The sequence below is a fragment of the Leptosomus discolor genome, chromosome 1 (assembly GCF_034619465.1).
Source record: "Leptosomus discolor isolate bLepDis1 chromosome 1, bLepDis1.hap2, whole genome shotgun sequence".
NCBI lineage: Eukaryota > Metazoa > Chordata > Aves > Leptosomiformes > Leptosomidae > Leptosomus > Leptosomus discolor.
Window position 1 is genome coordinate 73,532,140 of NC_141391.1, and position 25,257 is coordinate 73,557,396.

The 25,257-nt window shown below is 40.6% G+C and overlaps 1 protein-coding gene across 2 annotated transcripts; it reads left to right on the plus strand.

Moving 5' to 3' along the window:
- The first annotated feature begins 258 nt into the window (after positions 1 to 258).
- CNGA3 (cyclic nucleotide gated channel subunit alpha 3) lies at positions 259 to 24,719 on the plus strand. Of its 2 annotated transcripts, XM_009960398.2 has the most exons (8): positions 259 to 359; positions 7,419 to 7,535; positions 10,330 to 10,509; positions 12,125 to 12,178; positions 16,541 to 16,684; positions 18,748 to 18,855; positions 19,755 to 19,861; positions 23,311 to 24,719. In XM_009960398.2, exons 1-8 carry the CDS (start codon positions 259 to 261, stop codon positions 24,717 to 24,719), a joined length of 2,220 nt encoding a protein of 739 aa, XP_009958700.1. The 2 variants fall into 2 exon arrangements, with proteins under 2 accessions (XP_009958700.1, XP_086338329.1); XM_086482203.1 differs by lacking the exon at positions 12,125 to 12,178.
- Positions 24,720 to 25,257: the final 538 nt, after the last annotated feature.

Sequence of the window (25,257 nt, forward strand, 5' to 3'; positions counted from 1 at the left end):
TCATGGTAAACTTTCTTTGTTACACTTTTACTAGCACTTTTTTCTGTCTAGTGTAAATCAGTTGAGAAATTGGTATCATACTGTGTGTGTAAAATATCACTGGCTATTCTTCAAGTGGTTGAATTTGCTTTTGCTGTTACATTGTTTTAATAAATAGCTCTTTTTAAGTACAGAGCACATTTCTTTTGCGGCCTTCACAAAATGTTTTTTTTTTTTCCCTGTTTCAGCTGTCATTTAGATGTTGATATGTAAAGCAAAATGGCAAAAATCAACACCCAGCACTCCTACCCTGGTATGCACAGACTGTCTGTCAGAACTACTGATGAAGATATTGAAAGGACTGGAAATGGCTGTATCAGGTAATATATTCCTTTCATCTCAGTCAAGAGGACAGATTGGTGCATAGTTTGTGGCACTTCTCTAGCTCTGCGTTATGGAAGCGTTATATCATGATATTGTTGACCTGTTGCACTTAACAATGTCTATCCAAAGTACGGAAGAGACTGCAACAGGAAGGTTATCATGGCTTGCAGTTTTGGAACCAGAACCTGTATTACCTTGGGAGTAAAGCCCGTTTTCACATCAGTGGGAATTACACCGACTTATTAAAGAGAAACGTCTTTCTCAAGACACCACGCACATAGCAGGGCCTGTGCTTCCCACAGAGGCTGTGGGATTTGGAGAAAAAGGGATCCTCCCAGTGCTACGCAGTGGAAAGGCTCAGGAAGTTTTTTTTTAAAAAGTAGCCTCTGCAAATTGCCTGGTTCTGTGATAGGGAACATTTGTAGTGTATAAAGAATATCAATATTTTTGTACTGGATTTTCAGAGTCTCTCACTGTATGGTGGAACTGTAAGAGTTTCTTTACATTCACTTGTCTCTCTTTTGATAGTTTGAAAGTGGCTGCTTAAAATGTGCCGGTGAGCTTGCACTTAGATTTTACACCTTATGAGCCATTTGTCTAGTCTGGGCAAACCCTGCTGGGCCTGCAGGAAAGTGTCTGATGATTGACAAGACCTGTATAGACTGGAAAAAGTGTTCTGCTTTTGGCTTGTTACGGTCAGCCACCTCCGCTATGTGGACCTTGTCAGACTGTCTCTTGCTGTTCAAATGTGTACCCAGACTAGAGCACTCAAAATCCTGCTGAGATGATGGGACTGCGTTACGTTTGCGTGCCCCGAGCATCTGGTACGGATGTGATCCCTGTCATGTTCAAATTGGCCCTTTTTTTTCTTCCTACTTTGCTTACGTGACATTTTTCGTCATGTAGGTGTACCTACACTAGTGAAAATGGACCTGCTTTTATTCTACCCAGTATGGCTTGCTTGACTTAGATATACTACCCCGTGGTCCTCTTAGGGAGATTTGCAGGAGCTGTGTCCTTTTGTCTCCATTTACAGTGCTGTACTAGAAACAGGGAAAATGCAGATTGAAATGAGCCTCTTCCTTTCCTTTTTATAATGTCCTTTTTGTAGAGGATATCAGTGATTGCCAGCTCACAGAATGGGATAACTGGCAGGGATGCGAGACTGTGGTTATGATGGTTTAAATGGAGAATTAAATCACTGCAATCATCTGCAGTTTCAGAGGCAATGACTTGCTTATGACAGATAGAGAGACTGAAATATGAATTGTACTTTATTGTAGTGATGATGATGGTCTTGAAGAGACATCTATTTAAAAGAAAGTTTGCCGTTATCAGCATTAATTACAGGAATTCATAGACGAGTAAAAAGATACAGTCTTGATCTGTGAAAGAGATCTCATATTTAAGGTTTTTTGATTGCTGAAGTGATTGCTAGTAAGTATATACAATACCTTTGTAATACCACTCAAAGAATTCTGATACACATTTTTTTAACTCAGATTTGTTTTCAGATATGTCTGTACCAAAAGATAGGTCCTATCCAAAATTTTAGCTCTTTGTTTCGTAGCAAAATATACAACTGTAGACACTGGGAAAAAAACCCAGGTTTTCTAGAGTAGTAGCATTTCTCTTTTGCCTTTATCTTCCTCCAACTCCTGTTGGCTAAAGTTCAACAAAGCAATTAAGCACATTGCTTAGTTCTCATTAAAATCAGTGTGTGTTAAATTTATGCCTGATGCTAAGGATGTGCTTAAGTGCTTTTCTGCTGTGGAATGAGGTGTTACCAAGGAAAAGCATTCACTGAAACAGTTAACAGAAAGCTGTTGGTGATCTTTAAACTGTCCTTCTCAGCTATGCTGGAGTAGGTGATTCATGTGCCCATATTCTTATAGTGTAGTGTGCTATAAAGTTGGTCCATTTTGCTAGAACAAATATCAACAAAACAAAAAATAACAAAGAAGTCTTCATTTTTAAAATCCAGCCTTTGTATGGAAACAGCTCAAATAGGACAGGCAGCACATTAGCTTATAGACACAGGCTGTCTTTCTAGAAGTTGAAAGTAGGATTTAGCTGTGCCGTGTAAATGTCTGGATTTCAGTGTCTTTATGTGAGTAGGTCTCTGAGTTCCTGCTGTCATCAGTGGAGATGTAGTCAGTACTAATAGTGCAGCCTAGGGAACTGTTCAGCTTACCCTGAAGTTGCATAGCCCTTCAGGCTCATTTGGCTGTGTCGATTATGAGTGGTATTTATTTGCCTAAAATAGGCATCTGAAGCTATTTGAGATACCATAGAGTATCTGAAACATTTAGCTGGGGCTAGTGGATATGAGGTGAGACCTGTGTGCTCTGGAGAGGCCAGATAAAGTATTTTGAGATATTCCAAATGGTACTAGATTCCTATATTAAGGCAAATGAATCAAGCCCTAAGATGGCAATTGACTATAATGGGAACTTAGCTACTCAGCTTACATTAGAAACTCTAATTTAGGCCACTGCCAAATCCTGCCCCTGAAGTCTGGCTCATAGTCATTACTCAGAAGGGCTTCAGCAATTCCTGTTTAACTGATCGGAACTTAAAAACAATTACCACTGAATGAAAATTCAGGATTATTTGCATGCATTGTAGGTGAAAATGGTCTCCTGGGGTTTGCTTGAAGATCTTTGTGCAAATTTAGAGCCAAATTAAGGTAAGGGACAGGTACAGAGCAGGTGCTGATGTAAATACCCTTCCCAGAGCTTACTCTGCTAGATACCTCAAAAGTATTGGAATAAATCGGCCTTTAGAGAGCTGAAGAGGCATGGAGGAGAAACCTTAGTGTCGGCGAGTTCCCTGTAAGATACAGTGACAGTTCTACCCCCGTGGAAATAAAGTGTTTTTCAGCGTGAGCCAAGGGGGCACAATAATCTGATGATGTTCCTGCTTTGTAACCTGCTCTTTATTTTTCGGCACATTGCACATTCTCTTCTCATGTTGATTTCAGACCGTGTAACACCCTTGGATAGTAACGGCGGTGGTTACTTTTTTACTGCAGATACCAAACAAGCTTATGGAGTCCAGATGGGAGTGAGTTCATCTTTGTAAAAATAAAGTTAAAACTGTGCCGCATGCATTGAAGGTGTTGCATCAAAACCCCCATCTGTAACTGTCCCTCTGCACCAATATAAAGCCAGCTGACAAATAAGGCCTCTTGTATTATCTGAACAGGTATGAGGAAGGTCAGGAATGAGTATATGAGCTTTATAACAGGGAGTTACAATAATGGAAGAAAGAGTTCATTTTAGATTTACTTTTTGATTTGCATTTGTGTGAATTAAAGTGGAATATGTTTGTGATTGCTGTGTAATATTGCGCAGCTGTTTTCGTAAGAGTTGCCTGGCAAAGTCCTTTGTGTATTGTTTTCTGATCCTGATGCAGCTATACATAAGCTGTATTTGTAAAAGTGAAACGAAAGCACATCAGTACTGGCTCCATAAAATGATTTTCATTTTCCTGAGTTGTCTATAACTTTTTTGTAAGGTAAACCTGAATTCATTTACAAATTGTTATATTTAGTTATAACGTAAACCTAGTTGTAGAAATTCTTGATGCACATGTAGAGTAATCAGAAAATTGATTTTTAAAAACAGACAAGCAACCAAAATAAAAATATAGACTTCAAAATTTTACTAGTTGAGTCCATAATCTACCCAATTTGATTCCAGCAGTTGCGTCTGAGGTTTTGCCTTTTTTTTCCCTACAGAATACAAATTTTTCAGCAAGTGTGTCTGATCACTTATTGATAAGAATCTGACCAGTTCTAAATTTAAATAATTTGGAATTTTTAATTTGTTTTACAGGACTTTGGGTCAGATTGCAAGGTGTTCAGATCAGGTCACATGAAGCATGCAGTTTTCTTTCACCTAAATTAAAACATTTCTTCAACATACTTCTGGCTCCAGACACCAAAAGCCGTACACTGGTTTTAGTGGGTTCCATTAAGTGCTCTGTAGCTACTTGCTAGCAAGAGGACAGACAGTTGGTAAAACTCTCAATGTTACAGACGCACAAAATATGATGAGCCTGTGTAGGGACAATGGAGCGCAGCCTTCCACAGTCCTGAGGAGTATGGATGTGATGATCCTCCACACAAAGCACTTTACAGATGATGTACTTAGCAAGCGTGACCCTGTGCTGATAAGTGGAGCTAGTGGGACAGTATTGCTTTTGGTACCTGACCTAGCTTGTTTGGAGCTCACTGCACTGTTCTGCACTATCTCTGCACTATTCTGCATTGCCTTCCTAGGCATTTACTCAAAATAAAACTGAGCTCTTCGTTCTTAGCCTTTTATTTATTGTCAGCAGATGCCCCAGCACAGTAATGTCACTAATAAAGGAGACTGGGACTGAAAAGAGTTTACAAAAAAGAAGTAAGAAGGATAGTTAACAGTGCATTTTGGATAGCAATTTTCAACTCCTGCTTGGCTCTTGTTCCCACTGATAAACCAGCACAGTTACATCAAAATAGAACATCACATGGTATTCATTGTGTTTCAGTATGCTTATAGAGGCTAGTAAAATTGAAATAGCTTTCCCTCTGAGACTTCAGAAAAAGTCTGATTGTCCCAATTTCCTGGGCCTGACCTCTGTGTAGGGTTTTCTTAGACTGATAAAGAATGCACTCTGATAATCTTTTTTCTTTTTTAAATTCTACTTGGAAGGATACCTAGAGTATTTTAATTCATGTCTACTTTGTTTTCTGTATTATTATTCACTGCTTTATTTTGTGACCCTTATATTTAATTACATATGTTTAGAGCAAATATAACAACTTAATGTACAGTTGCTAAAAGCAATTGAGTTACTGCAACTTAGTGAGATGCTCCTCATTATCTGAGGCACTGATTGAACACGAACTTCCAATCCATGCGAATGTGAAATAAAAGATGCTGGCCTAAGCCTCCGGGAAGGGCTATCTCCTTCTGCAAAGACAAATTTTTTTTCACATCTGAATAGTGATACTTTAAATTATTTTTTAAGAACTCCCACTATCTTCTTTTAAAAACTTATGTTCAGGACTCAAAAATAGTAATGATTCGTAAGAACAGAAGTAGCAATATTAGAATTTATTGCTGTCTAAGATCACACAAAATGTGCATTTCTTTGTAAAAAGGAGTAAAAGGACTTAAAAATGGCCATAGCAGTGCCATCTTAAAGACTGAGTAGCCCAGTATCCTTTCTCCAGCAGATCTGTAGGGAGATGCTCCAGAACAAAGCAAAAAAAACAGGCAAACTGCAAGTATCTGCAACATACTTTCCTCTAATACCCTCCCAGCATCCAGCTCAGGAGACTTCTTGAGCTGAATGTGGGCTCTGTGTATCTGGTAATCCATAATGGATTTCTGTTCCATGAGTTTGTTTGTTCTCCCCTAGAAGCCATGCTAACTTTGGCATCCACAGCACTCAGCACCCACAACATAAACTAGGTTATAAAAGTTTTTCAATACTAAGCAGTGTCTATCGGTGTCGTCTTATTGGAAGAGAAGAAGAAAACAGTTAAAAAATTGAGAATTCTGGGACCGTCAGGATCTATCCTTTTTAGCATGGTTCTTTGCATACAAATAATAAAGTTTTAATTCTCTGTTTGTCAGTTTCTCAGCTGTGAGTACACACAAAATTGAGCTGCTGATTATCCTTTTGTGGGCATTCAAAATGCTGTTGCCAGTTCTTAGGAAGCTACTGCAAGTATCATTATAGTCAGTGTTTTCCTGGCAATACAGATTAACAGACTCATGTGAGGGTTCTTGTTTGCATTACAAAGGGGGGGAAAAGTGGTCGTTAATGGATGTGACAAAGTCTTATGAAAGTGAATATTAAAGAATGAAAAACGCAGAGAAAACCCTAGGAGTCTTATAAAAAATCCAGAGTGAAGCCTGGCAAAGTCCATTTTCCATTCCATTACTGAAACATGAGGCTAAAATTCCATCTATTTTCCTCTAATGCTAACTATTTCAGTGCTGATAAGTAGTCTTACAATTACAGGAACTCATGGGAGTTGGCAGACGCTGCGCGTAGCTTAACGTTATAATCGCTGTCTGCAGTGATGTGCAAGCAGGCTGTTACAGTGTTTTCTGCATGTGGCAGCAGCCTGAAGTGCCCCATCCCAGCCCTGAAGATCTGTAGCCCGTCTGCTGTGCACTCGGTAACGTTTCAGTTGCCGAGCGAGCAGCGTTAAGCCTGCGGTTATGCAGCTGGTGGCAACAGGCTGGTAAGAACAGAGTGAAAGCAAAAAGAGATGCGCTTTTGCCAAACCCAAACAAGGTCTAGCAGAACAACACTGAAAAAAGCAGTGGGCAGTCACTTTAAAGCCACCCGGGGATGAACTTCACATTGAAAGCAAGCTCCTGATGCCTTACAGGAGGTGTTAGGGTAGAAAACGTGCTTCCCGTAATTGTGTATCTGCACACCAGAGTAGTACTGACCAGTAAGGAATCAGTTCCTGAGCTTGCTGGAATGGATGGCAGAGCCTCCACTGACTTCATTTTGTGTTGGATGGCTCCAGAAAAGCAGGAATACAGGCTTAGCTCTATGTTTGTCAAATCACAGAATCACACAGAATCACAAAATGTCAGGGGTTGGAAGGGACCTCGAAAGATCACCTAGCCCAACCCCCCTGCCAGAGCAGGACCACCTAGAGTAGGTCACACAGGAACGCGTCCAGGTGGGTTTTGAATGGCTCCAGAGAAGGAGACTCCACAACCTCCCTGGGCAGCCTGTTCCAGTGCTCTGTCACCCTCACCGTGAAAAAGTTTTTCCTTATGTTAATTTGGAGCTTCCTATGCTCCAGCTTGCACCCATTGCCCCTTGTCCTGTCATTGGCCATCACTGAGAAGAGCCCAGCTCCATCCTCCTGACACTCGCCCTTTATGTATTTATAAACATTGATGAGGTCATCCCTCTAGGAAGAGGACAATTTGCTGCATTGTTTCTTGATGTAGTGGTGGAAAGAATCAGATGGGGGGAGGTCTGCTGGAGGCCATATGGAATTCTTATAAAAAATAAATTTGCTTTTGCAGAACCCATTCACTGTGTGAGGATGCGTCTTCAGAACTGCAGACAGTCATTTCTGTGGAGGGAAGACATGTATCTGAATCCCAGACGAGCTCATTCACAGGCAGGGGAGCAATGGCAAGGTAACATGCTAACTAATACCATTCCCAATATTAAATTGAACTTGTTGAAAGAGACTGGTCACTATTTGGAGGCAAAGTAAGACGAACCATCACTTTCCAAAGAAAATGGATGGAGTCCAGCTGAAGAAAGTCTATGAAAAGTAACAGAAGCTGCTTTTGACCTTGATTCTGAACTCATCACTTATTCATTGCTAATAAAAACCTTAGAATCCTAAAGACACTGAATGAGCTCATGCAAATTAGTCTGAATACAAAAAAGTAAGTTATTTTTACATGATCAGATGTGAAAATGTATTGAATGCTGAGGAAATGCATGAAGTGAGGCCAGACTGTAAAGTAAATGGATGGTAAGTGTTTCGTTCTGGCTGATAGCTGATGCAATGTTTGTTTCCTATCAAATAAGACATAATGATTGTTCCCTTGTTGGTCAGTGGCTCTGGCAAGGGAGGAGGCAGGGGCTCTTGTGTTGGCAGTGCAAGAGTTTCTCTCAGTTTTTAGAATTCAGTGATGTTTGTAATGGCTAGGGAGCCTTAGTCAGCAAAATTGAAGTCAACTATTTGCTTAAGTCGTTTGCTTTACGGGGACTTAAACATAGACCTGAAGTGGAACTTCAAAAACTTAGTGTGTGTGCTTTCAGTATTTCCAGCTGAGACTACAGAGCTCCGTCTTCAGATACTAGTGTTACACGCGATACAGACCATACTCAGTTTAAGCATAGTGTATTGCAAAGAGCAAAGAAAAAAATTACTATAAAACTAGAGTCATTTAAAGAGTGTTGTTTACGCTTCAGCCTTTTGGGTGGTGGAGAATAGACTTTTATTTCCCTGTTTGGTTGTCAGACAGTGACACCACTGCATGTAGATTACAAAGTCTGCAAGCAGTTGGTTTTAGGTGAAAAACATTTATAGGTGTGTGTTTTGTGTAAATGTAAAGCACATGAATATATAAGCTCATATTGAGAACTTCCTTTTTAATCTTTGTTTATATTGTTCTTTAACCTTTTTCAGGATAGTCTGTAGCACATGTGTAGCTATGGTTACTTGTGCTCTGAACATACAAGGAAGCCTGTGATGAAAACATGAATGGTTAGCAATTGAAATATTATGGTAACATAACATGCCTCTTGAATGCAAATTCTCAAGGACCTAAGACAACAGCATTTGATGGACTTTGCTGAGTATCTTACTTTGAGATGTAAAGGGCAAAAAAGTGAAAATAATGTAGCATGGCAGAAATCGGAAAATTCTATTTCTTTGTTTAGAGAGGCTTGCAGTCTTACTTCGTAAAATCTGTTTGGTCCTTGACTAATAGGTCTCATCAACATGCTTTATTTTCTAAGGTAAGTAAGTAAGAGCATCCATATTAGTAGTTTTCCATACCACTCCTTGTCTGAAAGCTGAGCTGTGCTCGGGCAAAGAGAAAAATTCTGTAGCTTAATTTTGTGCAGCATTTTTGGAATAGAGTGAGGAATCTATTAAATGATCTCAGGCTTTTACAAGGAGCTTTTCTTTTCTGTTCTTGGTAGGCTTTGAGTTCTCTTAATTGTTGGCAATTGTAGGTGGTTTATATGATGGTACCTTGGTATAGCGCTGAAGAACTGGAAATACCTTTTTCTAATTTCTGATATGTGGTATTATTCCTGCCTTTTTTGTCCTTTTTATTTCAGGGTAAGAGAACTTGGGCGAGATTTATGAGGAGGTATAGTTAGGCCCTTGAGAACTGCAATCAAGAGGCAGATTTACTTTACCATAAGATTTAAATTGTTCACATCAACCTCTTTATGGGTTCTGAGCATATGTAATACTAGCCAATGCAGAGCAAATGTAAAGAGCTTCCCTTGAGTAGCCCAAGGTCTCTGTAAGAAGTTAAGCATTGTTCAGGATTTCATTATGCTGTTTTCAAGGCCAAGGGTGGGAAACCTGAGTTAACACCACTTTTGTCCAAACTAGACTGCTGACAGGAAGTAGTACGATATATTGTGGGGGTAATAAATATAATCACTTCTGTAGATTTCAGTCTCCATTATTTTCAATTTTTCAGAAACATGTTTTCTTTTGAAATTTGACAGAAAACATTGTAAGGATTCATGATGTGAATTAGTGGGTAGAGAAAAAGATACATAATGATACAGTTGATATCTGTACAGTTGATACATAATGATAAATTAATTACGTTGTCATGATTTTTTGCTGATCTGATTTCAATGCTCTGCTAGAAATTTAGGATGAGGAAATTGTGCTTCCTGTGCAGTAGGCAAGTTTATATGTGTTGGGCAATTAATACGTCTGCGGACAGAACCTTTGAAATCTTGGGGAAAGGGGCTGAATTTTTGTCAGTCCTTATTTCGAAGTCCATCCTCCATCACGAACTATTCAGCTTTTGTTTCCACTGTGCGTACCAGCCCTTGAGCGTGTGATCCTGTGAGTATTTTGTATCTCCTAATTCTGTCAGTCCAGGATTCCCCCATTATCACATAATATCAGAAGTTTGTCAGAAGTCAACTGCCCCACCCCAACCGCTTGGTTTTCCCTCCACTTGGCAAGAATATTATTCTGTTGCTCCTGTGGTGCTGGTACAATGGAGTAGGAACTGATGTGTGAGATACTTTCCTGATCCACTGCAAAAGGTGATGCATGAAATTGTGGGAAGTGACTGGGTTCACACAGTTAATCCATCAAGTTTAATTTCATGGCAGGTGAAGTGGAGAGAAATCCTCCTGGGCTCCTCGTTGTGGGGATAAGCCATCTGATGTTCTTGTCTGGTTCGGTCAATGTTATATGTCTGTTCCATGCAGGCTATCACGATTTGTCGTATCTATGAGGTCATGGGCCACAAGACATTTGCACCATGAAGACCAAAGACCTGATTCTTTCCTAGAACGTATCCGAGGGCCAGAGCTCGTAGAGGTGTCCAGTAGGCAAAGCAACATCCGCTCCTTTCTGGGTATCCGTGAGCGGCCTGGGGGAGTAAACAGGTAAGAAGATGTGTTTATACTTTAAATGAAGATGACAGGTTATGGTGTTTTCTTGGTGATTAGGATGTAAGTTTTATTTTAAGAAAAGAGTAAGGAGCTTAGCATGGGAGATAAACAGAGTATCTAATTCTGCCCAGGAATCTTCACATAACTGAAGTATTACGGCTTTCGGCAGACTTTCTCTTTCCCTCTTAAGCATGCTGTGGCAAAGATCTTAAAGTAAAGGATTTTGATCATGCTACTTCAGGCAGAATGGTTTCTCAGAACTGGAATTTTATCGTAGGCTACTTGTGCAAACTGATGTTGCTAAACTCCTCTCTACTGAGAATGAATGCAATTTCTATTTCAAGAATCTAGGATGTTGCTAGTTGTGTTTTTTCAGGACATTAGTGTTATGCACATTATCTGCTAGTGTGAGGGAACTCCGAACAAGCAGTTGTGCAAAATGTGTCATTGCTTTGTTACACCTACTCAGGAGCTGCTGATATTACAGAAGGCTTCTGATGCAGAAGTGAAAAAATCTTTTGGCTGCTGACTTAGCTTATTAGCACCTACTCAGTCTTTGTTATGGAAGGCAGGTTCAGTCTTATCTTAATTTTTTTCCAATGAAACAACAGAGGCTTGCAAGAGAAACCTTTATGTGTTTGCAGTCTTTTGACCTGGTGAATTATTATTACTTTATAAATATACGATACAGTGTTTTAAATTTAACTCCAGCTAAAAGAGGAAAATGAAGTCCCAAGACAACAGTTGACTTTCTGTTTGGCGTTATGCTTTGAAGCATAGACTCCTGTGTTTTTTGCAGTGTTAAAGATTGGTAGGTAAGCAAGTAACAAGTTGATTTGTTTCAAAGTCTCAGCTAGTATTTCAGATTAGAGCAAGAACCTTTGAAGGGCTGTGCATGATACAGGTTACCTTGATTCGTTGTGGTCCGGCACAGCCTTATTATCTTCACTTGATCTTCTCCTTAGAAGTTCAGCTCAAAAGGACATTTTGTGGAAATAGCCAGACTGTAGTCTGATTTTTCAAACAACTGGATCAGTAGCAACTGCAGATTCAAAGTAATTATAGAGGAAAACATTGATCCTGGGCCAAAAAATCTCTATATAAGGCTATTAGAAGAAGGGAATTTGGGAGTATCCATCCTTGCCTTCTCAGTTTTACATCGTTGCCATGTGACAGTAACTCCCAGTTGTTGTATCGTGAAGGCATAATTCTGCAGCAATGGTAGGTATGCTTGTTACTTATCCACAAGCCTTGACACTGCATCTGTGAAGAAGACTTTGAAAGGATTGAAGAAAGCTTAAAATAGTAGCTAAATGAGTACAGGGCTAAAATTAGTGAGATGCATGTTGCCACGTATTAATACGCCTGAGAACAAGCTTCGGGCATCAGATGTGGTCACAGATGTGTATGCCAAGCACGTGGTAAAAAGAAACTGGTGCCTTGAAATAGTTATGCAAAGGGGCTTATCACTGCGGTCAAAGTTGACCTTCCTAATCTCATCAGTTCATATGTGAGAAGCTAGTAAGTCAGTCTGTCATGTCGGTAAACACGTGTATGAAATACCAACAGTCTTTACACTCTTTAATGTGTTTTATTTAACTTGCTGCAGTCACTGGCCCTTGGCCAGGTTTAATGTCAACTATAGCAACAACACCAACGAAGAGTAAGTACTGATAACTTCCAAACACCTTTCTAGCGCTAGCTCCTCTCTTTTTCCCTTTCCAGTCTACTAACTTCTGTAGTATAAACTCCTTATCTCTTCCTAAACCTTTCCTAAAAATATAGTTTAATTCTAAGGAAATACCTAGTTTTCTTAGTATGAAAAGCATCCTTCACGCTCCCTGTGATCTTCTCTTTTCTGAAGTGACACTTACCTCTCAAGCAATGAATTTGATGAAGCATTTAGTCCCTACCTCCTCTAGTTCAGCTGGCTGATTTTACTGCATTGATTTATTAATTCTTTAGTTTTTAAATGAGATTCGTGTATTCATTTTCTAATAGCGGTTTTCCTTTTTTAACATACTAGTCCCCTTTTGCAAATCAAGTGCCCCCAAAATTTCAGGTTGTCAAATGAGAAGTGAATACTGATCAGGGTACCAAGGTAACACTTACGTGTACAGTCTAAATGAAAACTAACCATCTTTTTAAACTGTGTATTTCAGTTCAGCAGATATTGTTGGTGTATAGAGAGTGACAGGCAACATAATAAGGCTTGCATTGCAACAGAAGCTCTGACAGAAGCAGTCCTTTGGAGTCTAGTTTATATATTTGACAAGATATTCCACAGTGTTACACCAAAGAGAAGTCTCTTGAAAAGATGAAGAGTTCCTGTAATTTAAAATTGCCCAACACCAATATTTGTTGCATGTCTTGGACCACAGCTATCGGAGGACGTATCTGCTATGTAGCATCCAGCAGCAGATCTGTTCTCATGCATGGTGATAGTTAATTGTTTTCATTGCTTCCCAGATAAAAACGAAATTTGAAAATAATCAGAACAGTTTCTGATTGTGTCAGAAATGCTTTCAGGAAACTCTTGTTTTTTTCTTCAAGTAGCTCCATCACGGGCTAGCTCAAACTATAAATTTTAAATGATGCGGCAAAACTTTTGTGCATGTACCTGAACAAGAGGACTTTCTGCTCCTGAAGGAACTTTTTTATTAGGTTTGCATAACTTTCATTAAAAAAGAAAATCAGTGTGCCGTGCACAGTGACAGAAATCTGCAGAATTTTATTTAGACTGGCATAAAAGTGTGCTAAAAGCCTGGAGCCTGGCCTGCTAGTCAGGGCCCAAAGGATCGATTAGGGTGGAAATACTGCTTTCTTACTCTGTTTCTGACAATGACTCATGTACCTTGGGCAAAACTTTCATCCTTCCAACGTTTCATTATTTTTAAATCAAGACACCACCTGTCCGTCTACCTGCCTGGCAGTCTGAAACATACTTGATTTGCAAAGTACTTGACAGATGAGAAATGCAAATATTTGACTCATTCAAAGACTATGACAGTGTTTTTGTAGGGGCTGATGAAGGCACGTTTTCTAAGTCTGAAGATGCACGCTCCTTTTAGTGTGCTGGAAACACAGAATGGATGCTACCATATTGCTGTGAAAGAGGACAGGCACAAACAATTGTTTTATTAGTTACTGGATTCCGGTTTACTCAGTAGCACTGATAAAGAAGAACAAGATGCAGGTCTTCCGGAAGCGTTGGGTTTTTCATTATGTTAAAGACCTAAGAGTGCCTGCCCCTGGGGAGCTGTAGGTGATCCTTTCAAGTCTTTGATTATGGCCGAAGATTTCCTCTGAGTGACTACTGCCGCCAGACTAGAAGTAGGTGGAAGTATGATAAGTTGGGAGTTACCACGACAGAGAGATGAACAGAGACCACAGAAATGGAAGAATCTCACTTACGAAAGATACCTATAGTTAACAGGTGAGTTCGTAGGAGATCTCAGGCCAGAGAAGAAGTATTGGCATTAGATGCTGAGTGAAATAATGTTTTTTCTCTTGGTTAAAACAAAACATAGGAGAAAGCTGGAATTGTCAAAATATTCCCTCCGAAGTTCACCACCACTGAGACATTGCGATTTATGTCTCAACCTACTTTTCCCTGCATAACAACATCTACAAATGTATAGTGAACCTACCCTTTGAAAATTATGTTTACTTGTAGTTCTTCCTTTCTGGTAGGAATGCCAGATATTTGAAGTATTGAGGAGCTGTGGTAATGCTAATGACAGCAACTGTGAATTGGCCTCTAGATCGGGCACCATGCATAGTAATGTGCAGTGAAATGCTGACATGGTTTTTAAATAGGAAGGATTTTTTTGGGGCACATTTGGAAAAGAAGCCGTAAAGTCCAGGGAGGTCAGTGGCAGAGTGATGAATGCTTGAGCAGCAGTTCCCACTGCCATGTAGAAATCAGCCTCGGTAAATGAAAAGCTGTTTCTTTCAGTAGAGGTGCATGTATAAATAGAAGATCAGTCAACCCAAAGGTTCTTTCGTCCCCCAGTTATGCTCCCTTGCAGTGTATAATTTTTTGCAGTGTTCCCATTCCCATTGATTTTAGCAACAATTGCAGTGTATAATTGGTGGCGTTGGTCAGCTTGGTGTCAGTATTTTCCTGGATATGGGGGAGTGTAGGATCTCAGCATTTTTTAGTAAATGAGTCTGGGCTTTTCCAAAGTGCACTGCACCACCATGGAAATGTCTAAGGGAGCATGTGCTCATTGCTGATAGGTGAAAGCTGCTGCTATCTTAGAATTAAGGATGGTTTTCTTGTCCCTTGGAATGCTTCTTTCTCCCCGTAACAAGCGCATTCATAGACAGGGCTGCCATTCAGAGCGTGGACGTTTTCTGATCTGAGTAATACGAGCAAGTATACATGAAAAGCACAAGTGAGCTGATTAAACTTTTTACCTGTTCATTCAAATCCTGTAAGCAGCACTTTTTTGACTGTTATTACGTATTGTGTCTTTGCTGTGGGATGTTGCCTTCGTTGAACTAATTTGTCCTTTATTAACACTAGGGCAAAGGGAGAATCAGATCCAGTCTTGGCAGTTCAGAAGAGAACATGTAGCTCCCATGGGAGCAGGAGTCCATGGCTTTCATCCAAACCAGACCTTATGTGTGGAGAGTTATGTTTATGTATGCATTATCCACATACACTGCAGTGTCAGGAACATTTAGGCTTTTCTGTCTAACACATGGGGACACTTTCTGCTTCAAGGAATGAAAAAAAATTGCAATACAAAAGAGGGAGATCTCAGATGATGGATTTTCTGCTTGTGCAAATGATTGCTTTCTTCAGCTTACGTGATTCTTGACCAATGTGTGTAGCAAATTTAGCTCTAAAATTAAGTATTGACAGAAAGGTGTTAACTTTCTGCAGTTATTAAGAGGATGCGTGGGCCTACCTGCGTAAGTTAACATAGCTCAAAACTCTTCTGTTCAGACAAACCTAAGAATGGGAGAAGTCAGATCCATCTTTATATCTGGCTTATCACATTCTAATGAGCTAAATGTGAAAATCCCTATCTGGAATTAAATCTTGCAGCCTGGGTCTGTGCTGAGTACTATGGAATGGTAGGATATAATTTTGTTAAATCGTTCATATTTTACTTTATCACGTGAAAAGCAACTAATAAACAAGGGGACAATCATCATTCCATTAAGTCTAGGCAAAATTCCCATTGATTTTAGCAACAATGGAACTTCTTGATTAATGCTCAGCCTTTGAATACAGTGGCAATCAAACACAGGCAAAGCAACTCGGGCCTGGCTCCTCTGACCACATGTAGACACCTGCATCTGAACTATGCATCCCATTCATCCTTTACAGTTGATGGAAAGAAAAAATGCTTTTAGGGCACAAGTCATCTTGTAGGTATGGATTATGAGATATGGATAATCTCATAGATACCGTAGAGATCTAAAATAGATGGCTTAATGATGTTGACTATAAAGCATTTATTAAATGACTACTATGTTGTTAAAGGAGACACACCTCTTTTCTCTACATTTACTGCTTTTGTTCAGGCATTAATTGGTTATAGCTATGTTGGTTTTAAAGAACTGTGAGAGGAAATTCAGCCCCATTTCATTTAATTACCATTAAAGCTTCAGACAGTTACTGTGAAGTTTTGGATGTGCAAGAATGTTGACAGTTTGTTAAGCCAGTTCGTGTTCTGTTATCATTTTGTAGAGTTCTTTTTAAATGCCTGAGTGCTAAAGAATGAAACAAACTGGAAGCATTTAATTAATGTCGACCTGGTACACTGATGTCTGAAAAGGTCAGAAAAGCTTGGGTGACTAATGCACAGAATCAGCCAGCTGGTTACCTGATGTGATAGTGTGGTGGTGTCAGTCTGAGAGGCCTCAGCCTGTAGACCATTTTTACCTGTTGGATCCCTGTCCTACTCTGTCTGGCGTCTAGTCTAGTTTCCTGTACCTCAGCATCCACCCTCTCCCTTAACTGCTAGAATATTGGTAATATTGCTAAGACTTACGTTGTGTTGTACAGCAAAAAGGAAGAAAAGAAAGAGGTTAAAGAGGAGAAAAAAGAGGAAAAGAAAGAGGAAAAGAAGGAGGAAAAGAAAGAGGAAAAGAAAGATGACAAAAAAGATGACAAAAAAGATGACAAAAAAGATGATAAAAAAAAAGAAGAGTAAGTATAAAGAACGAATGTGTGCTTGTAACGCGCCTCCTACACTACAAAGCATGGTATGACATTTCATTGTAACACTACCACGACAATTACTGTTCTGTAGGCAGCAGAATGCTAGCCTGTCAAATCTTTAATATTTTTTCCCCTTTGGAAAGCTGCAATTGCTCAACAAACTTGTTGCGTCTTTAAGACCTGTGTTTAGACCTATCATGAACAGCTTCCTAGGTCAGTAAAAGGGAATTCAGCTATTTCTGGTCGCTTTGGTTTGCTGTTGAAGATCTCTTTTTTACTATGAGGGCATTTTAGGATAGCAGCCTGCTTTGCAGATCTGCACTGACTTTTCATTGTTCCAGAATGTCCATCATGATTAAGAGCAGATGAACCAAAAGCCTGGTTTGGAGAAAGAACAAAAATCTTATATGTAGAAAAATTACAGATTTACTAATAAGTTTAGTTATTACACTGACTAGCGTATTTAATTACTTAATGTGGTGCAGTTCATTACTAGTGATCACTGAAGTTTGCTTCTGCTGATTAGGGAGATGCTGTATTTCTGCAGCAAAATGAGATCATTTGAACGCTTTTGACAGAAATGGATCCTGCTCTTGTTTTGTTCCCCCAAAGCTGACCCAAACGTATCACAGTTTAATATTGCCAGTCATTAAAAATAACAATGATAGCAGATAAAAAGAAAATGCAAATGCATCTGAGTGGACTTCACTGTTAAGGAGTATGTTAGAGCAATACACTGCAAGTTTATATGTATTTATGTGGTGGCATGTGCTGTGTAGGCATGGGGCCATGTAGTTAGGAATCGCTTCCAAGTGGAATCTGCTTGATCTCAAGAACTTGACTTTCTTAGTCAAAGCTTTGTTTGATTAGAAAGCCTTTGTTCTAAGGGTTCTCTTTTGGCTTCAATTACTATGTAGTAAGAGCCTGAGCTTTACAGTAGCTGAAAGCGTTTTAAAACATTTCAGCAATGAAAATAAATGTTTTAATGTCTAGAAGGTAGTGTACTCTGTCATATGAAGACCGTATTTCATGGTCACCCATTTTGAGTGACCGGTTTTTTAGAAGAAATGGCTCAAAACCTGTTAAGATGGCAAAGTAAATACTTTTTAGATTAAAGCTGCTTCCTTTACTAGCATTATCATCTAGATATTCAGCTGAGAGCAGGGATCATGCCACAAATACACACAGATATGAAATAAATTATCATTACATTTTAATGTATTTACATTCTTGGAGATTAGGAAAAGGCACACAAACGTGTATCCAGCCGTTGCCCGTATTTCCTCTGGTTCCATACAACATGCCTAATCACTGTCTATTCCATATCAGTCTTTCTTGTGCTGGGGAAGGGCACTTCTGAGCGTACTCTACATTTGCCATTAGCCATGCTGGTCTTTAAATCTCCTTTAAATTCCAGGCCTGTACACGTCATTTAGCATCTCTTCATTGTTGTGAGACCTAGGGAGCCAGGACTGTGAACGTGTGAAATTTGCTTTTACATAATATTTAGTAATATTTAGAACATTTAGTTCTAGTTACACACTATATATGCGTATGCACCCAGAGTCTTACTTGAATAAACATGTATTTGAATACATAATGTGTTTTACTTGTTTAAATGCATGCTTATACAATCATTTCCATAATAGGATTTGCCAAAACCATCAAAATTAATCTGCAAAGGAAGGCTCGCTCTCTAGCAGTGGACTGTAGCCTTCTAGCTGGAATGATAACACGAAACATTTAATATTTTACTTTTTTTCAGTGGGGGTCATATGCAGAAAGGCTGTGGTTTTCAGCCTGGGCGATGTGAACATCTGTGTTTTTCTTTTCACTCTTACTTTTTCCAAAGGTGGGTCAAGCAAATGAATAGAGCGTGTCAGATGGGACAAAGCTAATACTGGGTATCTCATCTGGAGCCGCCTGCATGGATACTTTCTCTTCTTAGGCAGCTGTGAATTCTTCATGAGATGGGCAGCCTCCAGAAGAGGGAGATCCAGCAGGTCACTTCATTGCATTCCCAGTGTAAATCTGCATGTTTTACTTTGCAGGAAGAAAAAAGAGATCTTTGTGATAGATCCTTCAAGCAATATTTACTACAACTGGCTGACCATAATTGCAGCACCCGTGTTCTATAACTGGTGTATGCTAGTGTGCAGGTATGGATTTAAGTTAATAATAATTTTAGGTTTCAAATTTAGTTTCTCATTAGGTTTCTGGTGTAAATTATCCTCTTATCTCCCTGTGGTATTTTTTGGGTGTCTTACCTAGAAGATTTACAGTTCATATACCCTTAGGGAAATACGATATACATACCACTGGGAACAGGTGGCCAGTGTTTCTTTTTGCCTTTTTGTCTAAAACCAGTTGTAAATTGCAAATGAGCGTCCTCGTGAGCGCTGGCTGTGGCCTTTGTGTGCCACCTGGTGGCTAGCTGCAGAGATGTGCCTTGGCCACTGTAGGCTCAGTAACCACTGCTGGAGGTAGGTCTGCCAATCACCCAGTAGAGAACAGAGGGGAGGGGTGTAGGCAGTGTTGGGTCATCCTTAATTATATCGTGCGTCTATAGGTGCTTGAAGGGCGGGAGGATTTTACTCGAGTATTTATTTTCCCTTGTAAAATGTGGAAATCAGTTTGAGTCAAAGGAATGGAGTGCTGTGGAAATGGTTCATTTAGGCTGTGTCAGATGGCGGGGAGAGATGAGGATGGCTTGAAACACTCAGAAACAAACCTTGTATTTGGGAGTTATCTTAATGGAGATGTGTGTCCCATGAAATGTGATGCGTGTTTAGTTCTAGGGATATGTGTATCCCTCCATAAGTGCCCTTGTGTGGCACGTATGTGTTTGAGTTTTGCTCTTGACCTAAACACCTTTGGATTCTCAAAGATCCTAATGTCTGTTTAGACAGCTCTAGTGTACAGATGTCTAGGCGTGGAGATACGCTGCCCTTAATTTTTCAGCGCCAGTAATGTGCGCTAACATGCTACTGGGACACACATTGCAAGTACTCTGCTAACGCAGTTGGTGTAATTTTAATATTTTTTTTAATTTCTTTAGAGCTTGCTTTGATGAACTACAAGTTGACCATCTTAAATTATGGCTGTTCTTGGATTATGGCTCTGATATCATCTATGTTTTTGACATGTTTGTCAGATTCAGAACAGGTGAGTCTTTCTGGGGTTTTACAGTGTTTTCAGATACAGCATGGATACAAAGGCTGGAAACAGAAATTCCCCTGTGGGGTCTGACCGGTGTCTCCAGCAGAACCCAGCAGTGGGGGCATTGCGAAGATGAAGCGTCTGACTGGCTTGGATTGCTTTAAGGCTGGACATCCCAACACCTGCTTTTCACTTGTATCTAAATTCAGTTCTGTCAGTGCTTAATAGGCGTGTCAAACGCTGACTGAATGGCCACTGCAACGGCCTGCACGGGGCAGGGAGCATAAGGCACTTTGCGTGTCGTGATCACACTGTGCAGGATACATTGCTTGTGCTCATTAGAGCGGGCAAGAAACCAGCTGCACCCCACAAGTGCTGCTTTCTTAGCCAAGTTGTGCAGCATCCTCCTCAGAACTTGAGTTGGTCAAGTGCAAGATCTGGGCACCCGTCTCCGTCTCCAGTCTGCAGCCCTCCGCCTGGAACCGGCACTGCTGCCCCTCTGTGTTTCCTGCAGACCCTGCCAGGTCCCGGCTGGGTCTCCCACTGCCTGGTGGTGGTGTAGGGTTAACCCAAGAGGGTGGTGATACGGGATTAACCCCGGCACCTCTGCTTAGGTCCTGCCTTGCTGAAGGAAGTGGGAACCTAAAGGATCTGTGAGGACTGTGCTGTATCATGTGTGAAGTGGTTCTCTTCAGCTCCCTGTCCTTGTTTCTGTAGTCAGGCTGAGAAGATTTCATATTTGAGTGTGCCCAGTTGATACAGATTCTGGCATTAAAGGGATAGCTGTTGCAAACTAAACAAGGTCATAATATAGGCCTAAGCAATGACATACAGTGATCCATACCATTAAATTGCTAGAATAGTCCTTGATGTACTTTGGTGCGTGCACTTTGGTCTGTGCCAGCTAGCACTCTCTCAGGCAGTGTCCAGGCACAGCTGGAAGGACAGCAGAGGTTGGGTGTTGTTCATGGTGTCATTTTTGGAGGGGGCTGGGAGAACTTTCATGTGAATAGAAGCTGTCATGGTAGCTGGTCTTGGGGACAGACAATGTCTCCTGGCTTGTTCTATTTACTGGTACAGATGCAGCCCCAAAATCTCCCCTGAAAGGGTCACAGAGTTCCAAAAAACCACACTGATGATTATAAAAATGAGAGTTCTTTTAAGTTTTCGATTTTTACTTTTTTTTTCATCTTTTTTTTTTTTTTTTAAATCATGTTTACCGCTTGACATTAATTATGGCTTGTGACAAGTGTAAACATAATTGTAAGACAGAGGTTAAAAGTGGTGTCACGTTGGCAAGCCCTCAACTGATGGCAAGGCAAAGTCTTAAACTTAGCAAGTACCTTGTTCAACAGGCAAGGCTTATTTCAGATAGCAGCCTAAATCACAAGGCTGCTGTATCTCGTGCGGGACAGGGGGGCTTCATCTTCTTCGTGTAGTTAAAATGTCAACTGTGACAACTGCAGTTATATCCGTTATTGTAATGGGAAAGAACTGCGCAGAAACTGGGCATGTTCAGGCAATGCAAGTTATAAAATTTCCATGGGCTGTCCTGATAATGATTGTATGGCTCTTAAAGCGTGGTTAGAAGGTCAGCTTTGCAGGGCTGGGTTGGAACTGCAGAATTGCTGCAGAGATGTCCTGCATGCTTCAGCGCAGGTGTCTGCTGCAGTTTCGGGCACTCAAATAAGGAAGTCGCTTCTTTTAGGTGCTGAAATCTTTGTCAGCTGTCTTACCAATCCCTCCTGGCTCTGCCTGTGCCTGCTGCCTTTCACTGTAAGTCTGCAAGGTCCGTCTGCCCTGGGGACAGAGGTTGCGGAAGCCTTTGGGGAAGAGTGACTCCCTCCTGTCTAAGGGCAGGGACTGGCTTTGACCTGGGATCTAGGTATCCTGCAACTGCTGTGATCCTCATCAGCTCCTCTGTGGTGCATTCCTGACTAGCTGCAGGGCCACCTTCGCTGTATTTCACCTGTTTGGTGACTCTGCACTGGGAAGCAGAAAAGATTCATGTCTCTCAGCAGCTGGTTGTGTTTAACATACTCCATGTTGTGATTATTTCAAAAGGTTTTACTGTAGGGCCTCAGTTTTGTGAGGTGACAAAAAGAGCTGAGGGGCTTTCTTTCATCTCCCTTCAGGAAGAAGGTGTTTTCAAAGCTATTTTTAGTAATTGTGAGTGAGAAATTCATCTGCCTGGCCAACTTTTCTGTTTTGTTGCGTAACTCTGTTAATAAGGGCACGTTTGACCAGCTTTTTCAGCACTTTTCTGGGAGGTAACACATTCATGGCACAGGAACTAATTCCACTTCTAGTCACCATCCATTTGCAGATAACCGAAGACAGATACACACATAGACGTGAGGCAACTGTACAGATACGCACGCATTCCAGAAATAACAGCGGTGCCTTGTAGGGCACAAAGAAACGCAGCTTGGTCTTCCTCAGCAGATGCTTCCCTCAGAAAGCTGCTGCTTGTAGATTGCTAAGGGATTAGCAAAATGTCATAATCCCTGATACACAGGGAATGTTTTGCTTTTCTCTCAGTGGACTTTTCCTCCTAGTGGGCAGACAGTTGGACATCTCCACTTACAATTGCAGCAAGTGTTCTGCTGTGCATAGGCTGTTCCCTGTGGAACATTTTCAATGCCTGGAGCTTTCAGAGGTACAGAACAGCACTGCAGCGGTACCGCTCAGGCAGCCTTTCTGTGAGAACTCTTAAACAGATGCAGTTTGCTTTAAGGTCTCTTACCGCAGTTTGTGTTTTCTCATAATTTTTAAAAATCGAATACCTTCCAAAGTCTTTTGAATGAAGAAATATGAATGTACAAAATTCTGCTTAGTAGCTGTCTCACTAGAAACACAAAAAAAGTGCAAACCATTTTCCCCAAATGAAAAGGAAAATCCTGTCGGCTTTAACATTGGACACAAGAGGAAGGCTCGGGGAGGCAGGGGGGATGGATGGACTGAATTTCTTTATCTCAAGGGTATCTGCTTGGAGAAAGTTTCCAACAATCCATTATACCTACTTATTCCTGGTATTTATTTAAAAATATTCCGCTCCTATTTTATACACAAGTGCTTAACGCTTGCTTAACTTTAGTTATGACTCATGCCAGTGATTCCTGAAAAATTAGACATTTGAATCTCCCCTTTCTTTTTTGCAAAGATACCTAAAAGAAAAAGATGGAGCTGTCCCAGAACAGAGCAGAAAACTGCAGGGTGCCCTGTGGTAATGATAGAGTCATTGCTCTTTATATTATTACTAACTTTGAAACGTAATTGAAATGTTTACATTTGCAATTATGTATTTTTCATTAAATTAACTCATAGTGTGTATCAATGTCTGTATGCATAACTGCAAAGTTTAATGTTCTCGGGTATCTGAAATGTAAGCCACGCAGTACTGTTGATGGTATTTTCATTCTAACAAGTAACGTATGTATTTTTACTCCTTGAAGGCTTCCTTGAACAAGGCTTGCTAGTTCAGGATGAAAAGAAACTACGAGATCATTATACCAAAACTGTCCAGTTCAAACTGGATGTGCTGTCTCTTCTGCCAACAGACCTGGCATATTTGAAGCTTGGTTTGAACTACCCTGAACTGCGATTTAACCGCTTGCTGAGGATTTCTCGTCTGTTTGAGTTTTTTGACCGTACTGAAACCAGGACAAATTATCCAAACATGTTTCGTATTGGAAATCTTGTCTTGTACATTCTTATCATCATCCACTGGAATGCGTGTATATACTTTGCAATTTCGAAGCTCATCGGGTTCGGAACCGACTCTTGGGTCTACCCCAACGTGTCCATTCCGGAGTATGGGCGCCTGTCTAGAAAGTACATTTACAGCCTGTACTGGTCAACGCTCACGCTGACAACCATCGGAGAAACACCTCCCCCCGTGAAAGATGAAGAGTATCTCTTTGTGGTCATTGACTTCCTGGTGGGTGTGCTGATCTTCGCCACCATTGTCGGTAACGTGGGCTCCATGATTTCCAACATGAATGCCTCCAGGGCAGAGTTCCAGGCCAAAGTGGATTCCATTAAACAGTACATGCATTTCCGAAAAGTGACTAAGGATTTGGAAGCCAGGGTTATTAAGTGGTTTGATTACCTCTGGACCAACAAGAAAACAGTAGATGAGAAGGAAGTTCTCAAAAATCTGCCTGACAAGTTGAAGGCTGAAATTGCCATCAATGTCCATTTGGACACATTAAGGAAAGTGCGTATATTCCAGGATTGTGAAGCTGGACTTCTCATTGAGCTGGTGCTGAAGCTGAAACCTACCGTCTTCAGTCCTGGGGACTACATTTGCAAAAAGGGAGACATTGGGAGAGAAATGTACATTATTAAGGAGGGCAAATTGGCTGTGGTGGCGGATGATGGCATCACCCAATTTGTAGTCCTCAGCGATGGCAGCTACTTTGGTGAAATCAGCATCCTAAACATCAAAGGTAGCAAATCTGGCAACAGGAGGACAGCCAACATAAGGAGTATTGGTTATTCTGATTTGTTCTGCTTGTCTAAAGATGACTTAATGGAAGCCCTCACAGAATATCCAGAAGCCAAAAAGGCTCTGGAAGAGAAAGGGCGACAAATTCTGATGAAAGACAATTTAATAGATGAGGAAGCAGCAAAAGCAGGAGCTGACCCAAAAGACATGGAAGAAAAAATAGAAAGACTTGAAACAGCTCTGGATACGCTGCAGACCAGGTTTGCGAGGCTTTTGGCAGAATATAGCTCATCTCAACAAAAGGTGAAGCAGAGACTTGCCAGAGTAGAAAACCGAGTGAAAAAATACGGTAGTGGCACCTTATCAGTTGGAGAAGCAGAGTCTGAAAAACGTGAGGAGGAGAAAAAGCAGTAATGGAGTATTTATATTTGCTCGTTTACTGGAGAAGGTTGAAGCATGTGAAAGCCATAAATGTATGTAAATATGTCTGTGCATAAATAGACATGATGATTATTTTTATATGAACTCAAGAGAACGGTTTTTAGCATTTTTAACTGAAGCAGTATTTTCTTGTAAATAGCACATTGTCACCTTCTTCTTAGGGGGAGATTTGGTCTGGCATTTGGGTACTTTTTTATATCGGGAGTGGGTTTCTTACCAGTCATGCTCAGAACGTCTGTTGTGTGTGATACGTGTAGGTCTTGACACGTCGTCTCTTCCCCACGCGTGTTGCGTTAAGAAGGCATTGTACTTAAAGCAGAACAGGTTGGGTGTTTTTTTTAAGGGCTTAAAAAATATTTATAGGGAACATGCTCTACCGTGCTACCTTGCTAGCTGATTAAATGCATGGATGCAAATCTGGGCTTCTCAAAAATCTTTGTTCTTTCACAGTGAAGCATCTGTGCAAACAGTTGGACTACAGCTAAGCGGCAGCGCGTACCTGGCCTACGCA

What these genes read in the sequence shown, in the direction of transcription:
- CNGA3 (XM_009960398.2), top strand. Translation starts at nt 259, where the DNA reads ATGGCAAAAATCAACACCCAGCACTCCTACCCTGGTATGCACAGACTG. An exon ending in AGCAACAACACCAACGAAGA is followed by an intron (nt 12,179 to 16,540) that starts GTAAGTACTGAT and finishes TGTGTTGTACAG; the next exon opens with CAAAAAGGAAGAAAAGAAAG. An exon ending in GTTTGTCAGATTCAGAACAG is followed by an intron (nt 19,862 to 23,310) that starts GTGAGTCTTTCT and finishes TACTCCTTGAAG; the next exon opens with GCTTCCTTGAACAAGGCTTG.